This window comes from Xiphias gladius, chromosome 14, assembly GCF_016859285.1.
Source record: "Xiphias gladius isolate SHS-SW01 ecotype Sanya breed wild chromosome 14, ASM1685928v1, whole genome shotgun sequence".
Classification (NCBI taxonomy): domain Eukaryota; kingdom Metazoa; phylum Chordata; class Actinopteri; order Istiophoriformes; family Xiphiidae; genus Xiphias; species Xiphias gladius.
In genome coordinates, this window is record NC_053413.1 from 10100001 (window position 1) to 10113678 (window position 13678).

General features: G+C 40.7%; 2 protein-coding genes across 3 annotated transcripts; one reads left to right on the forward strand and one right to left on the reverse strand.

Moving 5' to 3' along the window:
- Positions 1-169: 169 nt before the first annotated feature.
- cmpk (cytidylate kinase) lies at positions 170-6249 on the forward strand. The gene is made up of 6 exons (XM_040142664.1): positions 170-313; positions 1845-1991; positions 3011-3163; positions 3273-3349; positions 3667-3763; positions 5436-6249. The coding sequence occupies exons 1-6, from the start codon at positions 170-172 to the stop codon at positions 5475-5477; spliced, it is 660 nt and encodes a 219-aa protein (XP_039998598.1). The 3' UTR covers positions 5478-6249.
- A 1056-nt stretch (positions 6250-7305) lies between these two features.
- Positions 7306-13628, reverse strand: bcl6ab (BCL6A transcription repressor b). Of its 2 annotated transcripts, XR_005708788.1 has the most exons (10): positions 13428-13628; positions 11372-11543; positions 10906-11127; positions 9933-10814; positions 9697-9824; positions 9405-9572; positions 9189-9319; positions 8946-9083; positions 8201-8742; positions 7306-8053 (listed from the first exon to the last, which is right to left on the reverse strand). XR_005708788.1 is itself a non-coding variant. In XM_040144120.1 (9 exons), the coding sequence occupies exons 2-9, from the start codon at positions 11530-11532 to the stop codon at positions 8599-8601; spliced, it is 1974 nt and encodes a 657-aa protein (XP_040000054.1). In that variant the 5' UTR covers positions 11533-11543; positions 13428-13628; the 3' UTR covers positions 7306-8598. The 2 variants fall into 2 exon arrangements, 1 of the variants encoding a protein (XP_040000054.1); XM_040144120.1 differs by having other exon boundaries at positions 7306-8742.
- Between the last annotated feature and the right edge of the window lie 50 nt (positions 13629-13678).

Genomic DNA, 13678 nt, shown 5'->3' on the forward strand with positions numbered 1-13678 from the left:
ATTGGTCTCTGAAGGCAACAGCGGAAGTGGTGTCGTTTTGCTCCGCGACTTCCTACCCACAGGCACTGACACGCATTCACCGGTGAGCTCGGCTTATTATTTCTGTCCCCCCCCCCCCCAGCACCACCCAACCCCGCCGGTTCACGTCTTCAGCTGGTAGTAGTGGTATATGATCGGCCGTCTGTTCGGTAGCGTGTCTCAGAGGGTGCCGAGCTTGTTTTACCGGGTGTCGCTGATGATGAAGCCGCAGGTTGTGTTCGTGCTGGGCGGGCCTGGCGCCGGCAAAGGGACCCAGTGCTCCAAAATCGTGGAGGTAAGAGAGATGGCGAGAAAAAGGACAATGAAAACTACCGACTGTTATGGTTAGGACGTAGCATGTCGTGATGAAAATAGTGTTTGTTGAATTTTAGAGTGGTTTTGGATTTTAATTTCGCCTTTTTTATGAGATAATATCTAAATTTCATTGACTTCCGGTTGTCCTCTAAAATGAGCCAGTGTGTTAGCCAGCTAGCTAGGTAGCCACACAGTATGTACAGTTTATGTGTTGATGTACAAGCCGGTGCTGCCATACATGAGCTACAAAAGTACCATTTAAATATTTTAAAGGGTTCGGAAAACTCCCCCGTGTTAATGTCTGACAGCTGAACCAAAGCAGTAGAAAGGACAATGTAGCTTAGCACAGTGTTTGATTAATTTGCCTGTGTCAATAGGTGAAATGAATATCTTCTTATTAGCTTCGTGCATTACTAACAGCCAGCAGGCGATACCCTATTGACATTTGCCCCATGTTGTAACCTTATTATTGACTTATCCATGCAGCTGAAATGATGTAATGGTCAGTTTAAGTCTGAAGGGCTCTTGGCCAGTCTACCATTGACTTTGAATAAACAGAAACATATGCTGACGTCGACCTTTATTGGCTGAGGATTTTTTACCTCACCCCTTACCCCTATAGGTGCACCGGAGAAAGACCCAACATACTTCAGTAGATATTATTCACAACTTTGAACTTTTATTTTTTAGCCTGTGTTGTCATTTCTACAGCTGTGTGCTCACGACATGAAGTATTCTGTGATTGTTTGCAGTTACTCATCTAATGTGTTTTTATTAATAATCAGACATAAATCAAGATCAGTGTATAAAAGGAGTAGGCCTAGAGCGCATTGCCGATTTTAAGAGTAAAATGGTAAAAATGTTGTCAGATTGTGTTAAGCCTTCCTAAACATATTAGTTCATTTGTTCATCATGCACCATCTCAAAGAAGCAGTGTGGGTTTGACAAAAAGTTACTTCTAACAAGCCACCCGAAGAAGTTTTTAAAAGCCAGAAGTCTGCTCAAGGATTCTGCTTTGATGTTTGTCTGAAAGTCAAAATATCTCATAGAATCTCATAAAGCTGAAGCTCTACTGGGGTCAAATGCTGATTGTTTGATGTGTATAAGGTGTGTGTGTGTGTGTGTGTGTGTGTTTGACTGAGAGAGAAATTCTACAAGAGAGACTTTATAACTACTTCTGTTCATGGATGTTCCTGGGTGTTTGGTTGCTGTGCTTCAAGTACGGTGGTTGGGCCTGAATGGCAGCTGTGCATAGAGGCTCCTTTCATTCTGTACACAAGGTCGGACTTTTTCCTGGCTTCTGAGTGAGGAGGATTTAGCCTGTCTGCAAAAGCTGTCGTCTTCACTGTGGAGTTTTAGTATAAACAGAAATGTACAAGTGTACAAACTGTCATGTCATGTTCACCTGATCAGAAATTCACTCGATGAACAATATCTAAGTGTTTCGTTTTACTGTTTTTTTATTTATTTTTTTTTAATTTTTTAATTCTCTGTGTTTTTATGTGTCTCAGAACTACAGCTACACTCATTTGTCAGCTGGGGACTTGCTGAGAGCAGAGCGAGCTAGAGAGGGGTCAGAGTTCGGACAGCTCATTGCCTCCTACATCAAGGAGGGAAAAATTGTCCCTGTGGAGATCACCATCAACTTAATCAGGAAGGTATGTACCAAAAACTGGCTGCAAATCAGGTTTGTGTTTGCATAACAAGAGGTGAATCCTGACCAGACTGCCAGGGGTCAGATAATTTACTCAAGATCCGTTTGCAACTCATCTTTTATTAAGGTATACAGGACTTGTAAAGATACTTTCCTACAAAAAGTGAAAATTAATCTTTAACTCTGATTACAGATTTTTGCAACAACAAAAAAAAACCCTTCTAATTTTGATTCTACTCTCTCTCTCTGCTCTTAGCCTTGTGAATGTGTGGATTTAGTGTTTCCTCTTGTTGTTCACTTGTTGACCTCCGCCAAGGCCAATATCAAACAACATACACCAGACTTTAGAGAAACTATTTCATGATCCAGATCTGACTCAAAATTTAATGGGTTCTTCCCCGGCCCATGCTCCATCCCTCCACCAAGTTCTGTGGAAATGCTTCAGTAATTTACATGTTATCCTGCTGACAAGAAAACCAACAGACAGACACGGGTGAAAACATAACCTCCTTGGTGGAGTTAATAATTTGAAGACATCACTTTGGTAACTTGTGATTGGCAATTATGTCATTTTTTTTTTTACATGAAAGACTAAACGGTGAATAAAAAATGTTAATAATAATTAAAGAAAATAATAAGTTGCAACTCTGTTTTCTTTTTGACAAAATTATATACTTTATTGGTTGCAATCCACTCCTTGTGTGACTTGGATCATTGCTAATTGCTAATGTTTGTACACCCATAGTGTGTTTTGAAACAGTTTTCAATGCTAGCAACTTCACAGCTGCACTGTGAGGCTGCACAGTATTTTTACCTAACTTTCTCAGCACCATGATACCGATTATTTATTTATTTATTTATTTTTAATGCAGACCTATCTAGACTACATTGAGAAGAATTTGTATGTCATGGGGCTTCTTAAATGGTCTGTCTGGAATCAAGTTCTGATTTCTCATTTGAATAATTAGCTATTTCAGTCAATTCACATTAGGAGCAAAAATAGTTTTGTCCCTGTTCCTTAAGGCAATGGAAGAGACCATGCAGAAAGATGCAAAAAAGTTCCGTTTCCTAATCGATGGTTTCCCCCGCAACGAGGACAATCTTCAGGGGTGGAACACTGTCATGGATGGCAAAGCAGACGTCAAATTTGTGCTTTTCTTTGACTGTGGCAATGAGGTAGGTCATGGAAACTAGAAAGCTGAAACCCTTCTAGCTGTTTTTAGTTACATACAGAGTGCTGAGCTGAGCCACTTTACATTGAGGACATGATCTCTTTTGTGCACAGGTCTGCATCAATAGATGTCTAGAAAGAGGGAAGAGCAGTGGACGCACAGATGACAACAGAGAAAGCCTGGAGAAAAGGTACAGCCCTGAGACACGAGCAAAATACGTGACTTAAGACATTATCCCTATTGAACCCCAGATTTGAGAATTTGCCATTTTTTTAAATGTGTAGTCACAGATAAATGTCCTGCTGCTTTTGACATTTGATTTCATGCCCTGATCATTTTCTGTATCTGACAAAGTAAAACAAGCATATCTGATCAGTATAGATTCCTCTGACCCATTTAACTGACTGTTGGATACCTGCATGTGTGTTTTTTGACCTAATTTGTGTCTCCTTTGAGTCGCCCATTACATCTGACCCCATTAACCAGGCATATTTTTCTTTGATGCAGAATCCAAACCTACCTGCAGTCTACACGACCAATCATTGAACTGTATGAGAAACATGGCAAGGTGCACACAGTAGATGCATCCCGTTCCGTGGAGGAGGTGAGTAAATAATACCAAACGTAGGAAAATGTGCACGTAGCATCTACAAACTTTACCAATAGATTCCTGAAGGGACATTTGGAGGGTGGAGCATAGGAGGAGGTGAAATAAGCAAATGACAACCACCACAACTGAGTGTGATTGCCTGAGGAACCTGTCAATCAGGGCAACTTAACTTGAACATATCCCTCTTAAAGCTTTAATGGCACAATACGTAGAATGTCTGATTTAAAGAGCAAACAAAAGTAGAGTGATGTGAAGGGGTTTTCCCACCAATTTATCCCAGCTCTTGTTCTGTTTGCCAACACCATCTTCAATCAGCTAGAAGGGAAAACTGCCCCAGCTGGATGTTGAAGCCTAAGTGAAAATGCTTTAAGATGTAGTTCATGTGATTATCACTAGATGCTCTTTAAAAAAAAAAAAAAAAACCCAAACCGGAATATTAATCTTTGGAAAAGCAAAGTCAATATTTTACGTAGAAAAAAAAGAGGAACGTTCAATCTGAGTTCCAGCCAACGTCCGCCTTAACTTCGAAACTTATCGAACTTATAATTTTCTGACTCCACCAACTGACAAACATTACAGGAAACAGTTATCAAACTTTTAAAAGTGTCACTTCAGAAACGAGGGTCACAGACTCCTAAGTCCAAGATGTTGCACCACCTCGATTGGGCAGAGGCTGTAGCTGGTTGACAGTCATCACAGTTTGGTTTCTGTTGGTTTTGACTTTTTCTACAATCTGGACATTATTTTGTGGTTTTGGGCAGCACTCCTTTCAGTTATAAAATGTATCCAGTAATTCTTGAGATCTGGGGACGGAGTGACTCACTGTGACATTATAGGGAAAATATAGGGAAAAATGTCATACTGTAGTTGTAAACATCCATTGAATTTTGCAGAAAATTCACATTTCAAAATTCACTGGTTTAACATTAATGATCCCCTTCAGGCATGTGTGAAGATAAATAAGTAAACTCTGCTTTTAATGAAAATTTGTGTCTGATTTGCAGCTAATTGCAAAAAAAGTTAAATTAGCTGCATAGAAAATTTCTCAACATGACATCTACGCCTCCTCTCTCAATAAAAAAATCAGAATCTGTGAATATGGACATTTTTTCAGTGTCAAAAGTTTATAAACCTTCAGCAGATAAAATGTGTCTTAACCTTCTAGTGTCAAACTCTGAAGTGAGGAAACAACAAGCGAATCATATTTATGAGTTGAGGGGGACTTTTACCTTCCATACTTTTAGTCATGTGTCACACATTGCAAAGGATGATTGTGATAATTTGGGTATAGGCACTTGTTGTTGTCCTTAGTTGCAGCTCTACAAATAATATCTTTCAAATGAGGATTTGAATAAAATGCATCTAATAATCTGACTAACGGGATTTTTGCCCTGTTGGATGCTGTTGTAAAGCTGTTTGTGGCACTGTCGCCTCATGCCCAGATTTCCGCACTGACAGTGATGAGTAAAATGTTACCATAACTAGTAAGATTAATCCCCAAAATGAAAGGTCTTAACATTTGTCAACGTGATCAGAGTTATAAATATGTGGAGCACTTCAGGTTATTTTGGATTAGTTCAAGTTTTGAAAATACTTGGTTGGATCTGAAATACGGTCCTTTGATTGCGTCCTGTTAAGTCAAAGTTACCTTTTTTTTCTCTTCCAGGTGTTTGCTGATGTGAAAGCCATCCTAGACAAAGAGGATTGAATTTTCCCAGCTGCCAACAACATTCATGTACCTTTTTTAGGTTTCTTTTTATCAACTGCAAGTACACTATAATAAGTATATTTCCATTCATATGACTTTTTATTTGGTTACTTATTTGTATTTTCCATGCGTTTTATAATTGCTGCACGGTTTGTGATTGTGTGTACAATATGTGTTGGTGTGAATGAGAAGTGATCAACTAGTTGATGTTCAGAAGAGCTCACAGCTCATCTACACTGTCTTTCATCATAGTTTGAGACCTTTGCATAGGCACAACATGTATCCATTAGCTTAGACACTTTTTTGTCAATCAGAGACACTGTACTGGAAGTCTCTACAAAAAATGTTACATGTCACTAATGTCTTCAGAGTATCATGTGATTGGAAGCAGCCATAATGCTTCAGACCAAATAGCTTTTTGACCTGATGGTGACCTTACAGAGCAGCCAATAGCCTGTCTGGGCTCCAAATAAAATGCATACATCAGTCTCATGTCTCTCACAACATGGGCATGACCAGACTACTCAGTCTGAACTGCTTATGTGCCATGTAGAGCTATCAGGTACTCCGTTTCCGTGGTAAATGGCTCATTCTTTGATGAATATTTGACTCCATACCAGAACACCTCGATGTGTTTCATCACAGCTAGACACCTGGGACTAGTCATATTTTAGAGAAAACATGGAGATAAAAATGAACAACTTGTTAAATCTGTACTGTGTCCTCTCCAAGGAGGGATGATAAAGCTGAAAAGTAAAAACACTGACTTTTTTTCCTTTGTTTTGCTTTGTTCAGTGCAATGTGAGGGTTGCCTATTTATACAGTATGTGCTTTCTTTCTAGTATTTATTTGCCTCTGTATGTTTTACTATATAGGTATAATGCTGTAGTCCATTACGAGATTTAAAAAAAAAAATCAAAATAACAACATTTTACAAATATACAAAACCACGTGCACTTGTTAGCTTTCAACATGTACAGCCAGCAGGGGGCGCTTGACATCACTGTACAATTTGAGCAGGTTTATCCAAGTTTTATTTGTTTTGTTTTTCATTCAGTGTTGGATTCTACAGAGGATGAAACATGACTCAATTATCAAATAAGTAAACAAATGATAAAATGAAATATTTTGACTAATATGTGCTAAAATGAATACAGAAATTATTTAATATACAAATAAATGTAGAGAATTGAGAAATAAATGTCTAATTTATTTCCACGAATTTACATTTATTCACATATTTCAGTGTTTATATTGTTTACTTATAAGTAAAATATATATTTCTGTATTTCTTTCAGCTTTCATTTATATATCTATAAATGTATAATTTCAAATATATTCTTTACATATTTAAGCTTCAATTCATATTTATTCATTTAATTATTAATAAATAAGTCATCTTTTGTCCACTAAAAAATTTAGCCCACTGCCCTTCACACAAATATAGGCTCATTAATTGGCTAACTAAACCATCTGCTCCCCTCCAAATGCTCAACCACGTGAAGTTTGTTTTATCTGTGTAGGAGAATAAAGGATGAGCCAGTGTAGATTGAACACCAGGGAGAGCCAGAGAGTCTATACTTTACATTTACTGTACCTACAAAACTGTACTATAAAATACTTTAAGGTTCAGTTAATAATAATGAGCAATGCTGTTGCAATAAGTGCCGCATATTATACATTTATTTTCATTTCATATATATATATATATATATATATATATATATATTTCATATCTCTCTCTATATATATAGATATATATCTATATATATAGAGATATATATCTATATATCTATATCTATATATATATATATATCATATACATATTTCATATCTATATACACATAGATATAATTTGCAGTTACAAAGACATTTGCTTAGATATTACTAATATTCCTGAGCATTTTTTAGCTTGAGGCCTGGTGCATCTGCATTTTAAGAGCTATAAACAACAGATTATCAGCTTCCATAACAACAGTACCTGACATGCATACACGTAACGGTAGGGCAACGTACCAAATGCGAAATGGGAAATGCATCACAAAAGCAGTTTATAACTACTGGGGCTTTCATATTGTCAAACTTAAAATGCATTAATAGTGAGTCTTAGAAAGGAACCATAGAAAAGGCTGAACTTAAGGCACTATGAATACACTGGTTCGTATGAGTGCACCGTAATACTGTACATAAGGTTAGATAAAATACAATCAAATTTTAATGATCCCCTGGGGACAATGGATCATTGCAGCACCAATATGTAATAGGGTACAGCAAAGGAAAAATATACTATAAATAAGAATAAAGCAGGTGCTGGGCACGGGGTTTAACAAACAATTTCAACAGGTCAAGAACATTTTATGGAGAAATATTTGAAAAGTATGAAAATATATGAATCACAGCATTATGAGTGTGCAAAATACCAGCAGGAGCCTAGAAATGATTGGAATAAAGAGAACAAAATATGTACATAGCAATTCTTCAAACGAATGACAATCTGTACATATTACAATACGTACCTCAAACTATGAAATGGCAAAATGACAAGCCCTTGTTTTATCAACAGTCAGCGAAGCTCACTGTGTGTAAGAAACAAAATTAACGTAAATATATTCGTACTCTGCCAGCAGATGGCAATCTAGAAATATATATTATATTATTTACAAAAATTGCCTAATGAAAAATAACTGCATTAACTGTGACCACGTTATTGGGGAAATTCTTACCAATATCGTAAGCAAAACTGTAACAGTGATTCTCAATTCGAACGAGAAAGAGGACTGTCCTTCAATGCTGCCACTGTTGAGTAATATGTAAAATAGAGAAATACCTGCTCAAATTCACATTCAAAATGTACATTCTGTTTTTACACATTCACAACAAAAGCATAAACTAATACAATCTCTAAAATACCAAAGAGCTTACACAAAGTGATGTGCATCATTTTTAAAAATGCATAAAGGGCCAAAATATATCTATATATATATCTATATATAGATATATAGATATATATATTTATGTTTCTGTCTGTATTTAGAAAAAATAAAAATATTTTGACAAGTTGGTGCCTAATGCATTAGGAAAAGAAAAATGAAAAATGACACATAACAGGACTGCAGCAGGATCAGCAGGAGTTCACCAGGCCTGTGCCGATGTTGCTGGAGGTCCTGCGATACTGAGCCTTGGTGTTAGTGACCGCACCGTGCTTCTGTCGGAGATGAAGCCTCAGCTGACTCTTGTGTCTGAAGTGGAGGTCACACTTTTCACACTTAAGTAAAGGGAAAGAATTAAATTAGAATCACTTCGTAAACGGAAAGTTTGATCCCCTAAGGCCCCACAGTTTTAGCTCATAGCTCTCCTGGATTACCACGCAGGATTTATAACTATTGATAGGTGCTTGGATCACGGGAGGAAAAGGGATTACTCTCTCTTTAGCCAGCACACACAGCAGCTTAGGACTAGGAAGCTTACATGATAAGGCTTCTCTCCGGTGTGAATGCGCATGTGGCTCTTGAGCGTCTGAAGGTGGCGGAAGTGTGTTCCACAGATCTCACAAGGGTACGGCTTCTCTCCTGTGTGAATTAGCACATGGGCACGAAGATGGGCCACCTAACGGGAAAATGAAAAAAATGTATAAAATACATACAGACAGAGGCCGCGGTTTGACAAATGTAAAGTTCTTCTGAAGAGGTGGCTGTCTGTTTTTTTTCTCACCTGGACAAATCGGGAACCGCATGTCTCACACTTATATGGCTTTTCTCCAGAGTGGATCCGGGTGTGAGTTTTGAGGTTGGCTGGTCTGTTGAACTGAGCACCACAGACGTTGCAGTGGTACGGCTTCGCACCTGGAAAGCAGGTTGCGCAATGAATTCAACAGTCACATCCCTGAAGTCCGCTCGATTGTGCTTTAAAAAGACCTATTAATCTTACCAGTATGAACGGTCTTGTGGCTGGCCAGGTTGCCCTTGTAGCGGAAGGCAGCCTGGCAGCAGTCACACTTGTATGGCTTGTCACTGTGGACCTGGACCATGTGGTCTTTCAGAGAATCTTCATCTGTGAACTTGGAGTCACAACCATTGCAGAAGTAGGTGTTGTTTTCTGTGGAAAGAAGTATTCAGTAACACCTTAGAGCATTTTTTTACTAAATAATCCTGACAAATTATTTGTTATAATAAATATATATATATAGGCTCATAGTATGGCACTTGTGGTGTGCACTTACCACAGCTGGAGGGAGAATACTCTGAGTGTAGTTTGGTAGTGTCGTCTCTGCTGTATGAGTCAGGAGAGAGGTGACCCATCTCCATGCACTGAGGGCTGTCACAGCCACAGGAGGAGCATATGCGGTGGCTGCACACAGGATGAAGACCACAGAGTTCATATTCAGGGAAGTTATTCTGTTTAAGAAACTCGTAGTAAGTTTAATTTTACAGTTTTGACAGCGACATGTAGTTTTACCTGATGCCGCTGCAGGTGCTGCTGCTGCTGCAGCTGTCAACACACTGAGACATGGGGATTTCTTCTCTATGTTCGCCAGCTCCCTCGTCTGACTGGACTTCACCGTGTGCACCTGCTCCACCATTCCCGCAGGGGCTTAGCATAGGGGACATGGCTGTAGCTTCAGCGGTGCCTCCCTGAGAGTCCTTTTCATTCTCATCAGGAGTTTGGTTCATAACGATGAACTTATACTTCTTCCAGTTGCGGGCCTTGGCGTCTTTTGGGCAGTCTGAGGGATGTTTGAGGCTCAGGGTTGCATTTCTGCTGCTGCTGGACTCGGTGGGTGAGTTTGGCTGGCAGTCAGATCTGAGTGGGCTTTGAGGGCTACAAATGACACCTTTGCTAAAGCCTGGAGACATCCTCAGGCAGCTGGTTTGCGGGTGCTGAATGCTTTCTTCCTCCATGGGAGCAGCAGGCCCGTGATGGCTCCCGTGGACTCCTGCCGGTTGGATGATAGTGGTGGGGAAACTGGGGTGGGATGGCAGCGGGTGGGAGATGATGGTGGTGGATTCACTGTGAGCCATGTTGGTGTTGGGTACCTGCGAGCATCGTTTCTGGGAAAAAGCCCCTCCTCTGTGAAGGGCACTGATCTTATGGGAACCTTCAAGCTTCCCAACGGGGACATGGAGGTCACCATAGACATGATAGCAGCCAGACGTGTTGATACCCCTGAAAACATTGGGGATGTTGCCCCTGCAGTCCTGGAAAGGGGACGAGCTTGATGTGTGGTTGCTACTAAAGTCTGGCTCTTTTTCATCGACAGGCCTCAAAGCGGGGATCTCCTCAGCCAGATGTAATGAGTTGATCTGTGCTTCTTCAGTCTGCATATTCGGAGACTGATGCCTGCAGAAACATATTCAACTCCAAGTCAGATTCCTTCAATTTTTAACAAGTCAAGCGAGTGTGTCCTATCACACTGTCTGTTGTCTTTTACCTGGACTTGATGAACCTGTGGCAGGTGTCAACCACGTGTTCCATCTGGAGGTAGATGGCTGTGTTCATGGTGGCCAGGACCAGACTATCTTTAAGGTTCAGACAGGAAGTGTACATGAAGTCCAGCAGGATGGAGAAACCCTTGGGGTCCACTTTGGGGTCTAAGCTGATGGCACTAAGATTTGCATTCTCGGGGTTCATGAACACGGAATAAAAGAAGCCACTATAAGAGAACAAGAGAGATGGAAACCATGTTTCATCATCTATAAGGATTAGGCCACGCAACTCTGGATCAGGTCTATATAAGAAGGTGTGTAGGTGTGGCTGTGTCAGGGGCTTTTACTCAATGAACTCAACTTAATGAAATGTACAGTAGCTCCAGAAATAAAGTCTCTTCATTTGACAGGCTAAAACATTTTTTCCATGGATACTCTTGCAGCTAAACTGGTGTCAGTTCTGGTGCGTACCTGCAGGCCACCAAGATGGCCTTGTGAGCATGAAAATGCTGCCCGTCCACCTGTATGGTGACGTCCGTCAGGATGTTCCTGCTGCGGAGGCGGTTGAAGTTGAGCAGGACGTCACCTGCATGGCGTGTGAACTGAATGCAGCCATCTGCAGTCGTGGCCATGCTGTCACAATCTGAACCAGGGCAAAAAGGAATCATTTGTTGACTATCTGTGACTCTAGGAGTGATCCACCGCTAAGTAAAGGCACGCTTGAGGAGTACACATACCGTATTATGAGTACAAAAATAACAATGTGATTATATTGGAACCAATATGAGCATAACTCACTTAACTACTAAATATTAATAATACACATTAAAAAATCCAGTGTAAAGTCTTGTTACAACATTAGGTATAGGGTTTATTTTGCAGCTTTGATGGGCTATAGCTTTGCTATACCCTGGTACACTGAGGAAATCATCTTAAAGCCCAAAATTCAAGCAAAATCTATGAGCCAAAACGAACACCATTCGACTTTGAATCAAACTCAATTAGTAAATTACACATACTCTTATTGCAAAAGATAAAAGTACACAGTCTGGCTCGTAGTCATACTTGTCTAATACAAGCCACCTGCCTTCGGGGTTTCTAATCAAAACAAGCTTCTGCACCTAACAAGTGTCTTGGCCGTGTTTTGTCGAAAGGCGGCGCCACTGCAAAGAGCAAATTAAGCAGGAGGGCAACTAAACCTTCCAGGCCTTACTTCTTATTGGGCCTTTGTGACGGTGTTACCACAGGGGCTATTACAGTTTCTATATATACAGTTTAACATGAATTATTATTAAAGCTCTGACATTTCTTCAGGCCGGTGCTTTATAACTTAGAACAACGTGTATTGTCATTCTGAGGCGACAACAAAGGACGGCACCGCAGACAATGCATTTTTTTTTTTTTTTTTTTTTACACTACACCGCACGTAGGCTAAAGCCCGCCGCACGTCGCTGAGCCCCGGGGTCGAAGTTGTCTCGCCCGCGGTTTCCCCATCTCCCCGTCCTCCCCGCAGCCTCTCGGCCTGTAGCGGGCCAAAGTGGATGCTGGCGGCCCGTAGGTTGTAAACGTGTGTGACGCTGAGCACATTCCGTCCTGGCCGCTCAGATTAGGTTGCCAGTACACAGAGAGGTTTCCTGTTCCCCGTTATAAGTAGAACTCATCCCATTTAACCCATTAACATCTACTCCGCTCATGTTCAACTAATCTCTCGAGTTATTTCTCAACCTCTCACACCGGACTAAACTCAGACAGCATGCTTTCGTAGGATGTGCCCCAAAGGAGTGATTAGTTCTTGCTGCGTAACTTCGGCTGCGAGCCAAACGAGCCAACGAGCAGGCCAATGCAAGTCCGCAAGTTTAGAAACACGGCTAAGTTGTCATGTCCGGAGACTCTCCCGTGCTCTGGTTATTCTTTAAAGTGTCTCGGGGTGTGGGTGCTCGAGTCAAAGCGATGGTGGAAAGTCGTCGGCTCTGCGTTGGGAGACATTTAGTGAAGTGAAAAGATTGTTTGTCGACGCACGAAATGCGCAGACGGTAAAATTAGAAGCGACCGAACCAGACCGACCGGTCCGGTTCCGCCACATTTACTCGATGGGTATCTCACGTGCCAAATGGTGCGTGAAATGTAGCCACAAATTGCCTAAATAAAACCAGGAGACTAGTATTTAGCTATAGGTAAACAGTGCTGCGCTGGCTAAAGGTTCACGTCGCGGAACCGCTGTTTGTTTTCACCCAGGCAGCAGCTGTTAAAGCCCATTTGAAGCACATATGATACAGTTCAATCCGAGCACACAAACTTGAAGCCGCACTTCCATCTAAAACACAGTCAAAGGCAGTGCAGCTGTCAAAACCAGATCTCGTAGTTCAAATCTGTTAGTTCACTTCTAGCTAAAGTCAATCACAAAACATTCAAAATATTTCTCTAAAAATCCAGCCCCGGCACAGCCGGGGCAGCCACATGAGCATCTGCTACTTCGCTAGTCTTCTGACCTAATGCTGAGAAAATAGGAAGGAAAAAAAAATGTCACCTTGTAAAAGTTTCCTCGAAACTCTGTGTATATCCAGTTCTGAGAATCCAGTTCTAAGAAACACATCAGCTCAATTCTCGGAAATTTAACAGAGGACCGCACCACCATCTCGGGGGCAGGGGAGCTGATCGCCGCCGCCTGCCTCTTTTCAGCCCCTCGCCGTCAACATTGTAAACAAATACCACATGGCGCTAAACAAACACCGGCATTAAGGCATCTCTGTCTGTTAAGTATGGAATATATCCGAGATT